The sequence below is a fragment of the Alosa pseudoharengus genome, unplaced genomic scaffold (genome assembly GCF_046254945.1).
Source record: "Alosa pseudoharengus isolate Yale_2024_CS ecotype anadromous, Long Island Sound unplaced genomic scaffold, YU_APseudo_1.1 YU_APseudo_1.1_scf_18, whole genome shotgun sequence".
Classification (NCBI taxonomy): Eukaryota; Metazoa; Chordata; class Actinopteri; order Clupeiformes; family Clupeidae; genus Alosa; species Alosa pseudoharengus.
Genome location: NW_027468650.1, coordinates 31,487,994 through 31,504,488, shown reverse-complemented (window position 1 = coordinate 31,504,488; position 16,495 = coordinate 31,487,994). Strand labels below are relative to the sequence as shown.

General features: G+C 40.3%; 2 protein-coding genes across 2 annotated transcripts in view; both read left to right on the top strand.

Moving 5' to 3' along the window:
- Positions 1–7,822: 7,822 nt before the first annotated feature.
- Positions 7,823–15,729, top strand: tram1 (translocation associated membrane protein 1). The gene is made up of 11 exons (XM_076290927.1): positions 7,823–8,104; positions 9,071–9,134; positions 10,016–10,137; positions 10,499–10,615; positions 10,936–10,994; positions 11,520–11,604; positions 11,825–11,895; positions 12,395–12,499; positions 13,010–13,153; positions 13,624–13,775; positions 14,737–15,729. Exons 1-11 carry the CDS (start codon positions 7,982–7,984, stop codon positions 14,808–14,810), a joined length of 1,116 nt encoding a protein of 371 aa, XP_076147042.1. The 5' UTR covers positions 7,823–7,981; the 3' UTR covers positions 14,811–15,729.
- A 609-nt stretch (positions 15,730–16,338) lies between these two features.
- Positions 16,339–16,495, top strand: part of ncoa2 (nuclear receptor coactivator 2) — a 109,011-nt gene continuing 108,854 nt past the window's right edge. The window contains exon 1 of the mRNA XM_076290920.1: positions 16,339–16,406. The gene's annotated coding sequence lies outside the window, so the exon portion shown is untranslated. The remainder of the gene's footprint in view (positions 16,407–16,495) is intronic.

Sequence of the window (16,495 nt, the reverse complement as noted above, 5' to 3'; positions counted from 1 at the left end):
CCCACATATTGTTTCAACTCTTATTCTTGCAGGTGGGTCAATTTCACATACGAATGGGTATTAACACAGTGTAACATTAGTGTATCTTGTCTGGTATAGAAACTGCCATTTTGTCACTAATAATGGTTAGTATGAAACTATGATTGTGTGATAAAACCGGATGAACGTTAAAGGACCAGTATGTAGGAAATAATGGAAAATAAACTGTAACCATTCCAAAAATGATCACCATGTTGTCAGAGAGTAAGGAAACATGATGAATTGAAGTAATGGCTTATTTGACAACATTACTCTAACCCGTAAAACCCATGAAAAAAATGAGTTACAGGGCGGAATCTCTTGGAATTTTCGTTTATGTTTTGAACGATTAATTATAGAATATCTTATTAATAATAGGCTTGCGCGTCCTCCTATTTGGGTTGCCAAATTAGCAAAGGCCAACTGTCAACAACTGCCAGTTGTAGTCATGAACGCCTCCGAGAGGCAGGCAAATTTCCAAAATTAAAATAAGAAACAAATTAAGTGGACATCGGAGGAGCTTCCTGAGATGGTGACGTCTTCGTCAAACGAAGAATATCAAATCTGATGCAGAGCTGGCCATATTTCTCCACAACAGGTAGCCTAGGCTAAACTTCAACTGCATCGCTAACTTCAGCTAAATATGTTACGTTGGTTAAAGAGGTATTTTTTGTTTTCACTGTTTCCGTGTAGCTGGGTCATGGTTGGAGAAACGTTAAAGCAGCTGCAGGTCAACTAACGTTAGCTAAAGTCTTCATTACATCTGGCAACCCAGAAGAGGCTCGCGTCTGGTAGTCTTGAGAACGTTCACCAGTGTTTTGATTTTGGCCTACAGAACGTTCGGTAACAATCCTACAAATCGCACCTTTAATGTTAGTTTTGCTATCGTGCATGCATGCCCTGATAAGTCCCTTCAGGGCGAAACAAGACCCCTCTGCTGGCGCGTCGGGGTCCGGTTTGCCCTGTCGGGACTTATTTTCCCCATAATGACCGGCGTTTTATACATTATCCCTTACATAATTGCACTGTAAGTTATAATTTGTTAGCCTATACTTTTTGTCATGTTTTGTATTGAGTTTGTATCTGGGGCTCGAGTAAAGCACCTGCTTACCCACATATTGTTTCAACTCTTATTCTTGCAGAATAAACCACATCATTTAAATATGTCACCAGCGGAGTAAATAGAACTTCATATGTGTAACACAACAAACAAAAGAATATAAGGTACACACAAACAGACAAATCACGGATGGCCCTCTCACAGCCTGAACTAATACAAAAACAAATAACTCAAGGGAAAATATTTCTCAGACACTAAACCATGTGCATTTGCTCTCTTTAAAAGCAACAGGTTATCCACAGCCAACAGGCCGGGCAATCGAGAGAAGCAATGAAGTCTTAGAATTAAGAATAAAGCCATGTTCTTCCAACAACAACAACCACAAGCACCCATGCGCCAAACAATTCAATTGACCGGCATTGTTCTCCCAGAGAAGAAGCTACGTATATGATCACCACCGGGCGTGTGCGCCAGCGCTGCAGGTCAGCCTTTCCACATACACACCTGGCTTTAAAGTTCACCATCCTGGTAGCATACCTATCTACTGCCAAGGCCTGGAGGGGACAGGGAGAATATTTACTTCTGCTACACTGGCAGAGAACTCACTTCTATTTCTGCTAGGTGCTGCTTCACTCTGCTACTAGTGGTGGATCAGGCTGACTGCAACCGTTGGTCTAACGTTATGGATGCAGCACACGAGAATTTCTAAATGGAAAAAAAGTGAATAAATGTACTTACTTTTCAAACTGATAACAAGTTGTCAATGGTTATTTATGCAAGTTTGTGTAGCCTAAACCATACCTAGGCCTAGCCAAATTTATTCTGGCTGTAGATAAAGCAGGATATGAATTTCCCAAAATTACTGTATATAATATTACAGCACTGGTATTACTACTGTACTTAGTTACAGTATGATCCATAAGTACTGTGATTAAAAATATGGTAGACAATTCAATACTGTATGCATTACAGCACTGGTAGTACTACTGTAGTTTGCATTTACAGTATCAGGCATAGGTACTGTGATTTCATATACAGTAGGTGTACTGTAGAGTGAAATACAGCAACTTACTGGTTATTTGCTGCCAGCAAGTTGCTGTAAATTTTACGTTAAACTTTTTACAGTAAAGAACACTGAAATAGATATTTTGCGTAGAATTATAGAAGGAACCAGGAAAATAATTCACTCCTCAACAGGTTAAAGTTGAAGAGTATTCAGCATTGGAAGCCATAGTGCATCAATTACAGTTGGCCGTTGCTGGGATAGATGGTATATGACTTCTGTAAAATGCTTTGTGCACAATCTAACATTAATGTAGGCCAGTGTTTCCCATACATTGACTAATCTGTGACGGGGCGCCACAAAATAAAAATCGGCCGCCATACATAAATATTCTATGTTTAATTTAATTTAAATTAAATATAAGATAAAATCATTGCATTGCCATTGAGCTGCGCTTTTTATGCACGCAGCATTTCCTTGCCCCGCCCCGCTCTCTCTCGTAGCCCGCTGACCCTCCTCTGCATGTGCATTTAACAAAATTCACGATTGTTGAAGGATTGTTGTTGCCACATAGAAGCATTGCATAGAAGACCTCTGGCTAAATTGCTATTAAATCCGCTTAGCATCGTGACCATGCTGCGCAAATTTGTTTAAAACTGCTGCATTGAAGATAACTCTGCTAAGATCTTATCACAACATAGTAGGCTACATTGAAGAGACTAAACTAAGTTAAGTTATGCAATCAAGCAGTATCTCAAAGCTAACGTTAGAATACTGTTTGGATGTCGAATTTAGCATGCTTAGCCTAGGCTACTTACAGCTGCTTGTCAATTTCGTTGAAGGGCTCATTTTATTGACTCTGACACTGAATGTTTGTAAGTGGAAAAGTGTTTTCCAAAATGCAAAAGTGCTTGTCCCAAGGAGAAGTACGAACCTTTATTTTAACTATGTAGAAAACGTTATGAGTTGCATCCACACATCAGCAGCCTTTAAACTGTGTTACAATTGCAATTTGCAAGGGTTCCCTCACGAACGTTTAAAGTGACAGGCACTCAATTAGACCTATACACTACACCAAGACGAATTCTGTGGGAAACACTGTAGGCTTTACAATGACTTTAATTTTTTTGACGGTCCAGTTGTAAGCTGACATATGAAATAGTCCTACTAAAATCTACACACTTTTAAAATGTGTCCATGATTTCCCTTTTAGAGAACAATGCCCATCAACAATCTTTCCAACCAGCGTCAGTCCAATCCTTTCCACTTCACAGATACCAATAAGGACAGATGGTACATCTTATATTTTTAATATAATGTAATACATTTGACAACTAAAACGTAAACCCATAAAACAATCCTTTCAGAAAAATGAAAGCTCTTACAACATCTCTCCATTTCCCCCCTCAGATGAGAGATGAAGAGGAGAAATATGTTTGACTCCAGGGCCTTTGTTTACCTCACAGAGTCATTGCATCATGACATCTGTTGTTATTGTAAAGCTATTATGCCAGCTTGGCTTGCTACAAATGAATTTGTGCTTTCTCAATAAACGTTACCAATGATTTTAAAGAACAAATTGTTTAAATTAATGTTTTGGGAAGTCATTTGTGCATTATGATATATTTGAGATTTGATCTGATATTTTATTGTCCCTCAGAAATGTGACATTTGTATTAGCCTATATGCATGTGAGTCTGTAATATGAATGTGTGTATGTATATGTGCAATGTGTTTGTATTCCATATGGAAAAACAGAGATTCTTTGATTGCCAGATGTGCTATGAAGGTGATTCATTAAGTGTTTTCTTTCAGTATGTCTTTCAGATGGCAAACAACCAATTTGCTCTATAGTAATTAGGAATTGTTCTTTAAATCAGTGATGACTAATTTGGGACAATCTCAGATGTATTTCTCCGGGTGTATTATGAGAACATATCAGATAAATTAATGTTACCACATCATCAGAGAGAGCCAACAAGTATTCTCAGATTTATACAATGTAACAAACCGGTCAAGAATGTTGAAATGAGGAACTAAAAGACATCATAATCATAAGTAATTATTATCTTATAGGCTACCAAGCAATCCCATCCAATGTTTCATTTTTTTCCACTACAGGGCTCCCCCTACAGAGTATTTGTCATAACTGTCATAAATAGGCTACACTCATGGCTTGCACCCTTCCCCCTTAACACTGTAGGCCTATGGATTTGTTTAGGCTCAACCAGCAAAGGCCTGGAAGAGCCATGACTGACAAGGTAATAGGCTAATATAAGATTTCAAACAATTGTGTAAAGTAATTTGTGATTCTCCTGGTCAGGGGAGAGTGAAGTTCTAAGTAGATGGGACAAGAATGTTGAAATAAGGAACTGAAAGATCTTATTATGCAATTAATTATCACTGCCGCTTTTTTTTTGTCATCTTCCTGAATTTTTGGTCAACGATACCGACACCGAAACACCGGGGCACATGAAGCTTGGTGGGCGTGTAGCCCCACTAGACTTTTACGGAAAAAATGTGTTTGGTCCCGAGGGGCCCCTCCCCCGCCTCTGCTTGGCCCCCCGAAACCCCAAAAACACATACGCATGTAAACACAAACACATCCACACAACCAGACACACGCACACACAGGCACGCACACAGTCACACACACACACACACACTCGCACATACATACAAACATACACAAAAGTTTCAAGAGTAGGCTAAGGGATGTAATAGAAGGAGACAAATTGACAAGCGTGTGAGCGGCGGTCGTATTCATTTTATACCGCTATGCCGTACATCTAGTCCCTTATAGGCAGAGCCGGACAGTATCATGACTTTACTCAAGTACATTTGAGAGGCAAATTGTACTCTTTACTCCACTACATTTCTATCCATAACCGTGAGTACCCGTTACTACTTCTAAAAAAAAAGGAAAAAAGAAAAATCTCGGAAACCCTCAATTTGTTGTTTCCCTCTCAAACGTGATTGGATTGTGCAGGCGCCACTGATTGGGACAGCCAGAGGTTAAATTGGGCCGGAGCGCACCGGAGCGCAGCTCCGCCTCCTCAGGTCCACAACACACCCTGCCGGAGCTCAGCTCCGTCTCCTTCAGCACCAACCTTGTTATTCCACTAGAATTATTTTTCATCTCCTGCCAAATACATGGCATATGAGACTGAATAATTAGCAAGACTAGCCTAATATTGAACTTCCGTGGCCCAGTAAAATCTCAAGTTCAGGTTTAATTTCTCGCAGTGTACTCGTCACACAGATATCATACAGATATCACGTGAACGAGCGGAATCTAAGCTGTCCAATGATATTAACGCCAAGTGGTGTGTTAAATGGTTCGCGAGAAACTTAACATTGAACTTGTATGAAATGTAGACCTAATCATATTTGCATTCTGTACACGTCTGCACAAACTCTAAACTCAACACAAGGCGAACCGTATATCACAATAAACAGCAGACCTTGCCGAATACGATAACGCATACATCTGTAGGCTACAACGCGGTTCCCGAGTAGCCTATTTTAAATTGCAACACATTTCTACATGGTCTCCAACTTTGGGCCAAAATTATAATGTATTCTCATCTAAACTATTTAGCCTACAGTATGTCAGTAGAAACATTTCTGTAAATTGCTTAGCCAGAGTATCCCACCATCATGGTTGTTATATTGCCAGATGCTATAATATAGCCTAATATAATATAATATAATATAATATACTAATATAATATAATGTTTCCTAATGCCATGAATGCAAAAATATGAGGGAAAAAATCATGAGACGCAAATGTTTTTGTTCTTGATATAAAGGCTGTCATAACACATTAAGAATTATCACATCTACTTTCCCAGATATGGGTAGCCCAGATATAGCATGTATAGAGGACCATTACAATGACCAATATAACTCAATGACCAATATGAATAGCTTAAGCCAACACAGGTTGTTCTGCTACAGGCTACTGCATAATTTCATGGAGTGCTGAAATGTACACTATTTTTGACCATTTCTAAAAAGAAACTCAGAAAATATGCTTTGTGGTTGTGAACTTATTGCAGTATCATAACTAATCTGTGTGTACACGGTTAAAACTCTGAACCGCAAAATACTACTACAGCACAAATATTTCCATCCATAGGCCTATATTTTATAATAATTTTATATAATATTATGTAATTATTAAGTCTAACCTCTGAATTTCTTTTGAAAGTGCACTAGATTGATGCATTTAAACGTTAAAATATACAAAAATTTCTTACGGGGGAGCATGCCCCCGGACCCCCCTAGGGGGGCTTGTGTCCCAGTGCAGTTTATGCCTAGTGACACCCCTGATCTATAACGATGAAACGATGAAATGGACCCTGGAAGATGTTTTGAGGGGCGGTAGAGATTGAAGATGTAAACCCAGAAGTGTGCAGAATCGGTCATTTTGAAGTAGGCTATAGAACTATGCATTTAGTAGAAAAACCCTAAAGAGAGGCAAAACATTAAAGGTAAAAATAACAATAAAGTAGGCCAGGGATGGATTACTGCACGGGCCTACTGGGCCCAGGCCCCAAGGGGTCAGGGGGCCCTGAAGCCTAAGCCTTTGCATGGAATCATTGCCTCAATATCAACAAATCAGGATGTAGGCTATGAATCTGATTAAATGTAGTATTGGCCAACCCCAAAATGCACCAGATTACAGGAAATCACATCAAAGAAATTAAAAATGTTCTGGGGGAGGACCCCCAAACCCCCCCTCCCACATATGAGACAATAGTAGCCCTACCTTACATTAATACTGGAAAAAGAGCCCATTTGGTGTAAAAACACATTGTCATTTTACGACGCGATTTTGAATGATGACCATTCACCGTAAATAAGGGCTCCCCCTCCTTACAAAAGCCAATTTAACCACTGGGGACAGCCTATCAGCAATCACCTTCAGCTTTCCGCCAAAGTCAACTCCATGGTCAGATTTAGATTAGATAAGAGATTAGATTAGAGACGAAACCATGGACGAAACAATGGATGAAGACGCAGCAGGTCCATCCTGGGAATATGCCAACCTGTGGCCCCACCTCGCCAGACTATTAAAATTTTCTGAACAAGTTAATGATAGTTTTCGCTTCAAGTGTTTCAATTACAAAATAGTATTTTTACTTAAGTAGACATCTGACTGTTGTACTTTTACTTGTACTTAGTAAAATGTAGCAAACTTTTACTCAAGTAATGAAGCTATACTCTGTCCGCCTCTGCTTATAGGCTACCAAGCAATGAAGCAATCCAATCCAATGATTCATTTTTTCCGCTACTGGGCTCCCCATATATTTGTATTTTACAGAACTGTCATACCACTCATGGCTTGCACCCTTCCCCCTGGACACTGTAGGCCTACATGTTGATTTGTTTACAAACGGACAAAGATAATCTAAAGGAGCCATGTCGACTGACAACGTAGTCTATTAAAAGATTAAACAATTAATTGCGTGAATTTAATTGTGATTGTTTTGGTCGGGGGAGAGCGAAGTTGCAAGGCTGGTGCAGTACGGGAATGCGCGTCATTCTCCCAAGGGCTACGTTTGTTCACCATCAAAATAACTTCGAAACAGGCTACGCTAAAAACGTGCACAATGCCTTTACTCAAACTTTTCCAGTTTTATACTCCCAGTGCAGAGGGGGCAGCATCACATAGTAATGCTGTTTTCACGACCACCTAAGGTCCTTTACGTAGAAACAATTGAAGGTGGAAGAAGAAGAGAAAGTCGGTCTATCCATTTGGCCGATCGTGCTGTCGGGGAGTCAGCGGGAGGTGGTCTGGAACGTTATTTGACGGACCGGCGCGCCTTGATAAAAACTACTAGGGACGTGTTTGCCGGTTTACTCTTGTTTATTGTAGTCATAAGAAACCAAAATGGGGATCCGAAAGAAGACTAACAAGAACCCTCCGGTTCTCAGCCATGAATTTGTCATCCAGAACCATGCAGACATTGTTTCCTGTGTTGCTATGGTGTTTCTTCTTGGGCTTATGTTTGAGGTAGGCTAAGTTTGGACTTCTCGTCAAGCACCATGCTTGTCGATGCCAAATAGAATTCTTGTAGATGTGTGTAGCCTGCCATTGGAGGGGAGAATGCGTATCCTCCCGTCCACAAACGTCGATACGTTTGAAAAATGAAAGCGCCAGTTTCCTCATACCAGACGGCAGTTTAAAATTAGTCAAATGTGTAATTTGGGTCTGACTTTTCACAATTTCAGTAGAAATCACGAAGTTCAGTCGTCAAACGTATTCTCGTATTTGCTGTCTGTTGAGCTTTACGCTGATTTCCAGGCTTTGTTAGCGTGTTAACTTGTTGGCAATCTACGCCAGTAAAAAAGAAACAGAATAATGGCATTGGCCATGTATAAGTCCGTTATATGAAATGATTGTTATTTGCAACTAAAGCATAGACTACGTTTTTATATGCAGCGCAAACTGTTTTGATTGTAGCCTAACGTTACCATATTGTGCAACACACTTCGGCATGGTTACTTTTACGCGCAGATCAAGTGTTACGTGGCAATCACTGAGCGATTGAGAGCGCTGTCATCGTTCAGACATCACGTTTACACTACAACCATTACTTCCGAACACGTTTACATTTATTTTGGCAACAGAAGAAGCTTGAGTTCAACATTTAACTTAAAAATATGTTCTCCAGCCCTTTATTGTAAAGCATTTATTCTCTACATTTGAGTTTGTATAGCATCCTCGATTAAAAAAAAAAAATCTGCGCGACCGTTGCTTCAGTAATGCATCCTGGGAGTTGATGTTTTTTCATGAAGCTGAGGTGTCACTATTTTTCGGGTACTCAGCTCAGGGATTTTGCCATTGCGGCGGTACTTTATCAGTATTCGACATCTAGTTGTGAAGGTTTACTAAATTTTTTGTAGTCTGGATGTTGTGCTTGTTGTTTTATTAACCATCAAGATAAAGCACTCCAAACCTCTTTCACTTTCATTGCAGGTCACATCAAAGTTCGCAGTTTTGTTTATAACTGTACAGTACAACGTAACCATCTCATCCAACGGTAAGATTGTTGCTGATGGCATAGAACTTTGGTCTTTTTAAAGTTTTGTTTCACATGTTGATATCCCTAACCAGATTTCTGAAATTAGTAAGAAGAAAGTGGAAGAAGTTGGTCTCATTTCTACTTTGGCTTTTATTTTATCATAAACAATTCTTTGTAAAGTAAGACTTTTGCTAATTAAATCTCGCTTTCAAATGGCCCCATGCTTTACTATAGAAAAAGACACTCAACACACAGACTCTGCCGCTCACTTGACACTGTGTGCTTAAGTGAAGTAAGTAGCTAGGCCACGTCGTCAGCCCCAGTAGGGGTCAGACAGGGATACTGTAGCTGCCAAAAATCTAAGGTCAAATCACTTTTTTGCCACTGCATACATTTTCAAGTGTAGTCACTTACTCTCGATCTGCAGATGAGGTCACTGGTCAGTAAATAGCCTAGTTACAATTGTCTGATGTTCCTGACATGTTCTCAACGTGTCACAAGACTGTTTTAATCAACCTGGTATTAAAGTTGTCAAATACAGATCTTTTGACATTTCTATTAACAGCCCTTTGACTGGAGAAGTGCTTTTGCTCTAGATGCCTGGTAGAATGGAAATGATGTACGCCAGATGTTCATTTGTTTCTGAGATAATGGGACAATGAGTTGATAATGGAAGTCCGTAATCATAAGTCCATCTAGCATGCTGATTTGTTGCGTCTGTTTCAATATTTCCATTGAGTCACATTTTGTGTTTGAGTCACATTGTTATCTGAAACGGTGTTGTTTGACAGTGTCATTTGAGTTGTCAGTGTTGTATGGTTCTGTAGCAGTAGAGCAAGGGGCTTAGAGCTGGAGCTAAAGGATGAAAACGTTAACGTTTGTGGTCTTCTATTTGGCAGAGGGACCTGAGGAGACGTCAGTGAATTACTTTCAGCATGGCCTTAAGGACCTGGCCACCGTGTTCTTCTACATGCTGGTGGCCATCATCATGCATGCCATTATCCAGGAGTATGTGCTCGACGTAAGTGTCACTGGAACAGTGTGGTCGGCACACACAGTCTGACATGCACTGACTCCTGCCCTGGCTCCTACACTTGCCCTATATATGTCTCTCAAAGAGCTTTCTCTCCACACACACACACACACACACACACTGACAGACATTCACATAGTCTCTGTATCCAATCTTTAGTCTCTAGCTCTCCTTTTCTCTCTCTCTCTCTCTCTCTCTCTCTCTCTCTCTCTCTCTCTCTCTCTCTCTCTCTCTCTCTCTCTCTCTCTCTCTCTCTCTCTCTCACACACACACACACACATACACACATACACATACATATACATGGATGCCACCTAACCAACTTCTCCTTACTTGCGTTCTTCTGCAGAAGATCAACCGGAAGATGCACTTCTCCAAGACCAAGCACAGCAAATTCAACGAGTCAGGTCAGCTGAGTGCCTTCTACCTGTTCTCGTGCGGATGGGGAGCCAGCATCATCCTCTCAGTAAGTGCTAGGCGGGTCGAGAACACAGTCCTGTGTTGTAATCCTTCAGATTATATTGCTTTTCTTTCAGGTGTGTCTAGGGATTTAGCTTGTGCTATGTTATTAGAACGGGCCTCAATGGCCACATATAAAAGGTTTTCTAACATTTTAGACTTTTCCTGTCCGAATCCTTAGCATAAACAACTCTGATGTGCGGGTGCAAAGTACGCAGTCCTGCATTAAGGATATTTACATACAGTCAACAACACATTGTCTTGAGTTACTCCCGTTTTGACCTCCTTCCTGACACTATTAACTCTGCCTGTTTGTCGTCCGTGTAGGAGAACCTCCTGTCCAATCCTGTGAGTCTCTGGGAAGGCTACCCCCACGCCCTGATGCCGTAAGTAGACATTGGCTAATGGGAATACACAGCCGTGTTGAGAAGATAAACGTGTGCGTTGGGTCTTAGGAGGGTGTCTGCTCGATTAATGGGAGCAGTGAGATGGACTTCCTGGGTGGGTGTGTCCGGCTGTCTGATTTAACGGGCGAGAAAGAGCTTTGAGTTGCTCTACTCCCCTTGCCCTGTTGGCATGTGTGTGTTTGTTTGTGCGTGTGTATGTGCATGAGTGGGGGCTTCAGTTTATTTAGCTTGTCTAATGACCATTGTAATGCTTCACTCTATGACAAGTCATTAGTCAGGGGTTTATTTGAAAGCTGATATGCTCAGGCGTCCAGCGTGAAACGAGAGTGGATTGTTCAGACACCGTCCTCTGATTGGATTAGCAGACATTAGCCCCCAGCCTGTCTTTTTATGATGCACCGTGATCTATGAAAAGTGTTGCCAACTAATGTCATTAGCATTGATGAGTCCGGTGATCTGTCCGGTGTTGCAGAAATGCTAAATGTCTCGCCTCTTCCACGGCAGGTTCCAGATGAAGTTCTTCTACATCTGTCAACTGGGCTATTGGCTACATGCACTTCCTGAACTCTACTTCCAGAAGATCAAGAAAGTAAGTTTGTTAAGTCAACACAAGTGTCCAGAATAACCTGACTGGGATGTCCTGGCCAACAAGAAGGAGGCCTGGGTGACTTCCTGTAATTGTGTGTTGACTTCCTTGGCTAAACACAGCTCTCTGAGGAGTGCTGGCATTAATGTTCCTAATTTTCTGTTTTATCTATCTATCTATCTATCTATCTATCTATCTATCTATCTATATCCTTCATTCCTAGGAGGATATTCCCCGTCAGCTGGTGTACACTAGTCTGTATCTTGTACACATCGCAGGAGCATACATTTTAAAGTAATCATTATTATTTATTTTTTGGATAATAATACAAATATTTATATTGAAGTGTGTGTGTGTGTGTATATATATATATATATATATATATATATATATATATATATATATATATATATATATATTTATATTTATATTCTACTGTACTGTATTAATGCATTCATTTATATTACTAATTTACCAAACCGAACTGTATCTCATATCCACATGTAAACTATTTATTCTTGAGCGGAATATACATAGCTCTTAAACTTCTATTATACTCTGATAGCTTTCTTTTTGAAATTCAGTCGCTCTTCTAAGCTTGGTTGAATTGTGGGCCAGGACTTACTTTGACATGACATTTACATTTTAGACACTTTGATCCAAAGCGATGAACAGTAGTGTATATATTATTTTATTACCATGAGTACTATGTCTGGATACTAGGTTAGGACTTCCCATAGCAAATGACCGGTCGATGTATTAGGCTCTTTGATGACTGAGGTTTGTCTTTCAGCCTGAACCGCCTGGGCCTGGTCCTGTTTGTCCTGCACTACTTTGTGGAGTTCCTCTTCCACGTGGCTCGCCTGGTGTATTTCAGCAATGAAGAGAGACAGACAGGGTGAGTTTGGCCTGACCTGCCCAAATGTGCAAGTGAAAGCTGGCCTTTTTTAGCTAGTCCAGTGAAACTAAGGCCCCGTTTACACGAAGGGAAGACGCACATTTCCCTGCCGTTTGGCCTCTCATTTATACGAAAACCCAGTTTTTTCACAGAAAACGATTATTTCTAAAAACTCCGGCCAAAGTGGAGATTTCTGATAACGCAGGTTATGTGTTGTCGTGTCAACTGGGAGAAACGGGGTTTAAGGTTCTCAAACGTCACATGAAATGTCCGTTTATGAAAATAGCCGGCCATGTATAAACGTAGCCTAAGCGACCATTTTAACTGGTGTGTTGTTGTTGAAATAATTTCTGGTTTGGAGTTCAATTATACTGTTGTGAAATTATTAAATAGTTTCAATATTTAAGCAGTAGATTTCATTATCACCCCTGGAGGTAATAGGAGGTAAAAGTAAGAAAATACATCCAACCTCTCTCACTGTGTGTTTGTGTGTGTGTGCACAATTTTTAGGTTCACCGTATGGGCTATCCTCTTTGTCCTCGCTCGCCTGCTGACCTTGTCTCTGTCAGTTCTCACTGTGGGCTTTGGCCTTGCTGGCGCTGAACAGCAAGGCCTGGATCTGGCCACAGGAAACTTCAACGTCCTTTTTGTCCGGTGAGATTTGTTCTTGGATAAACAAATATATTGTTACCTGAATAAAAGTAATCTCAGCAATTTCCTTATTGACATGGTAAAACAAGTAGATTAACACCTGCAAACTGAGGAATCATAATCAAACACCAGCACACTTAAACTAATTACATTTATTACATCAATACTCATATTGGACCTGTTTGAGCCCACTAGTTAGCCCTTTAGTTTTATAACCCCTTTTACCTCTGCTCTTTGAGTTCGTCATCTTAAGCCAAGCACTTTATATTTGACTTAATCTTTAATCTTAACTTTTTCTCCACTGCAGCTTCTGTCCAAACATAAATGCTATTGCAGCCAATTGAGCAGAGTTAAACGCTCAATAAAATTGAGCATGAACACTAGTGGATTGAGGCAAGATGGTGAGCCTTTAACGCATGTGACTGACACGACTGTGTGTGTGTGTGTGTGTGTGTGTGCATGTTTTTTTGCAGAGTCACGGTGTTGGCAGCCATCTGCAGCACTCAGGCCTTCATGATGTGGAAGTTCATCAACTTCCAGCTGCGCAGGTGGCGGGAGCAGGCCCAGCTGCAGCAGAGCCTGAAGAAGAAACAGGCCCCGTCCAAAAGCAAGTCCAAGAACAAAGGTGGGTCTGGTCACCATCAGATAATGGGCAACCAGAAGCCAGAAACAGATGTTGACTAACATTGAGGGCCGCTAAAATTAGCGTTGGCCGTCGTCGTCATAGCAGCAGGTATTGCTTTTGGTTTTAAAATGGAGGGAAATTGCACATAAATGCTGACAATTTAAGATGCAACCTGTATTAGGACTGTTTAACGCTGTAGCCTTCTGGTTAATTATAGATAGAAAGGGCTAATTTTCTATTGGTTGTGAAGTTAACTGTCTATGTTTTCCTCTTGAAATGAGTGGAAATTGATTAAAGAACAACTTTTGAAAATGTCCAGCTGGCAAATGTATTCCTGAAAGAAAGGAATTTTGGTGTTTGGAATCTATTTTGTTTTATTTGCTTCAATTCCACATAGATCCACATAGACAATTCCTGCATAGTCCTTGAGACACACAGCATGCGTTAGGTGTGCAGGATGGCAGCTTCGCAGAACTGCTGCGGCTTGGTTAAGTGTGTGTGTCCACACCAGCACTGCTACAACAAATCTTTCTACTTGAACCACTCACTCACTTCACACACGTGAAGAATAGACTCCACATCAAAACTCTAGAGGAGTCACTGCAACAGAGCGGCTTTAACTGTGTTTGTTACATGAGTCACAGAGGCAGTGTGCCTGCTCTGACCTGCTAACATTGGCGCCAAAATGAAAATTAACAGGTAACGCAGCCACTAAATACACAAGATGCACCCAGTGTGGTTGTCCAGGGCTGAGAATGTTGGAAAGTTGGAAAAATATTTAATATCTGTACAGTTGTAGGCTGACAAACTTTCTGACAACAAAATATATCTAAAAATAGCGTTCAGTAATAATTTCACCATATGCACAGTGAATAAATCCCAACTTTTTGAAGTATGTATGTTTTATAGGTATGGCAACATACTGTATTTACAGTAAACAATGTTCTCTATTCCCCTGTAGCTAATGGAGTTAATGGATCTGTCAGTGCCAATGGAGCCGATTCGCCCAGAGCACGGAAAGAGAAGTCCTCGTAAGCGGCGTGGCCCTCAGTGATGCCATCTTGCCAGTGCCCTGACTGGAGTCAGTCCACTCATTCCTACTCCCGTCAAGCCCCCCCGAGCCCAGGCTTTTCCCCTTGACCAATCTCCAAAGGGTCCAATGCATTCTGCTCTCTGTTCTGGTAGCCATTTTACAACCTTTTTCCCAATATCTCACACACGACCCAGCTGTGCCAATAGCAAAAATGAAAAAAGAAAGAAAAAAAACTATGAGGGAAAAAAAGGAGTTTTTAAAAAAAGTGCCTAGACCAACACTTGCAGTTTGTTTTTCCATTATAGTATTTTCAATAATCTGCTTTGGATCCAAATACTGTATTTCATGCTTTCCCCAACTTTATTTATCATGTCTTATTTCGCAGCTTCCCTGTCAAGGCTTTAACACTCTTATGGTGTGGATTTGCATTTAAATATTCCTCTCTTGCATTGAATGACTGAAAGCAAAACAGTTTGTCTTGTGAGGCAGTGAGACTGAACGTCTGTCTGTGTGCAAGCATCAATTCCCCAACATTCAACCACAACTAAAGCCATGTAAGTGTCTATAGTGGGGGGTGGTGCATCATTATCATAATAATTATGATTAGGAACTATTATTAATTTGGGACACACATTGATATTGACATCTTGAATTCCATGTAGTTCCATCTCTGTAGGTAAACTGCAGACCAAACATCCAGTGTTTTACCTTACTTAGTGGCCATCATGTGTACTTATTGAAGGCATTCTTGATGTCCTCATGTATGTGTCTATGAGAGAATATAATATTTAACTGTTTTGGCCATTTTAAAGACCTAGGCCAAACATGGCTGGATAGGGGACTGTGTGTTTGTATTTCTCAGTTTCAAATGACAAGAAGAATATATTTTGTTGTAAAAACAATATATTGTTTATAAATCTAGTGTGCTTACTGTATTATTTTTGTATTTTGATGATGATTTGATATTTCTAAATGAGTAAGACTATGAATGCATCCCTCACATACTACTCATATGAGAACAATACCACTGAAGATTGATCATTTCTCAGATATATTGCCAACATATTATGTTGTAAACAAAATAATTGTTTATTATATAGCTATATACAATAATACATAGGGTTCTACTTTCTCAGAGCTGTATGAGAGAACGCATACAAGCGTACATGCATGCATTATAGGCTGTGTCACCATCTCATAGGGATTCCAGTACAGAATACTGTTAGCCTAGTAGCCATACAGTTATTCAGGAAATGTTTGTTAAATCATCACAGAAATCGCCGTCAATTTATTTACCTAACATCATACACAACCTAATGAAATGATTGGTCTGGCTAGAGAACCCAGTTGAACCCAGCTGCCAAATTGGTCCGGGTTCAAGAGTTTAAATCGAGTCCTGACTGTTTTAGCTGACTACAATATTTTTTTTAACCAAGCGATGGCGCCATGGATTAGGCTACTGTAACTAGTGTTATCCATCATGTCACAGTTACAGCCTAGTGCGTTAACATTGCATGTGCCAGGATAGTTCTCATAGGCTACATCTCGATCTCTACATTTGGTTTCATCACAATATTAATGCCCGTGGAACGTCACTGGTAAGGGATTTTAATCATTTATTTGCATCTAGCGTTGAAAGTCGCCAATAGTTCTGTCGTTTCATGTCTTTAAATTTACCCCCTCAACT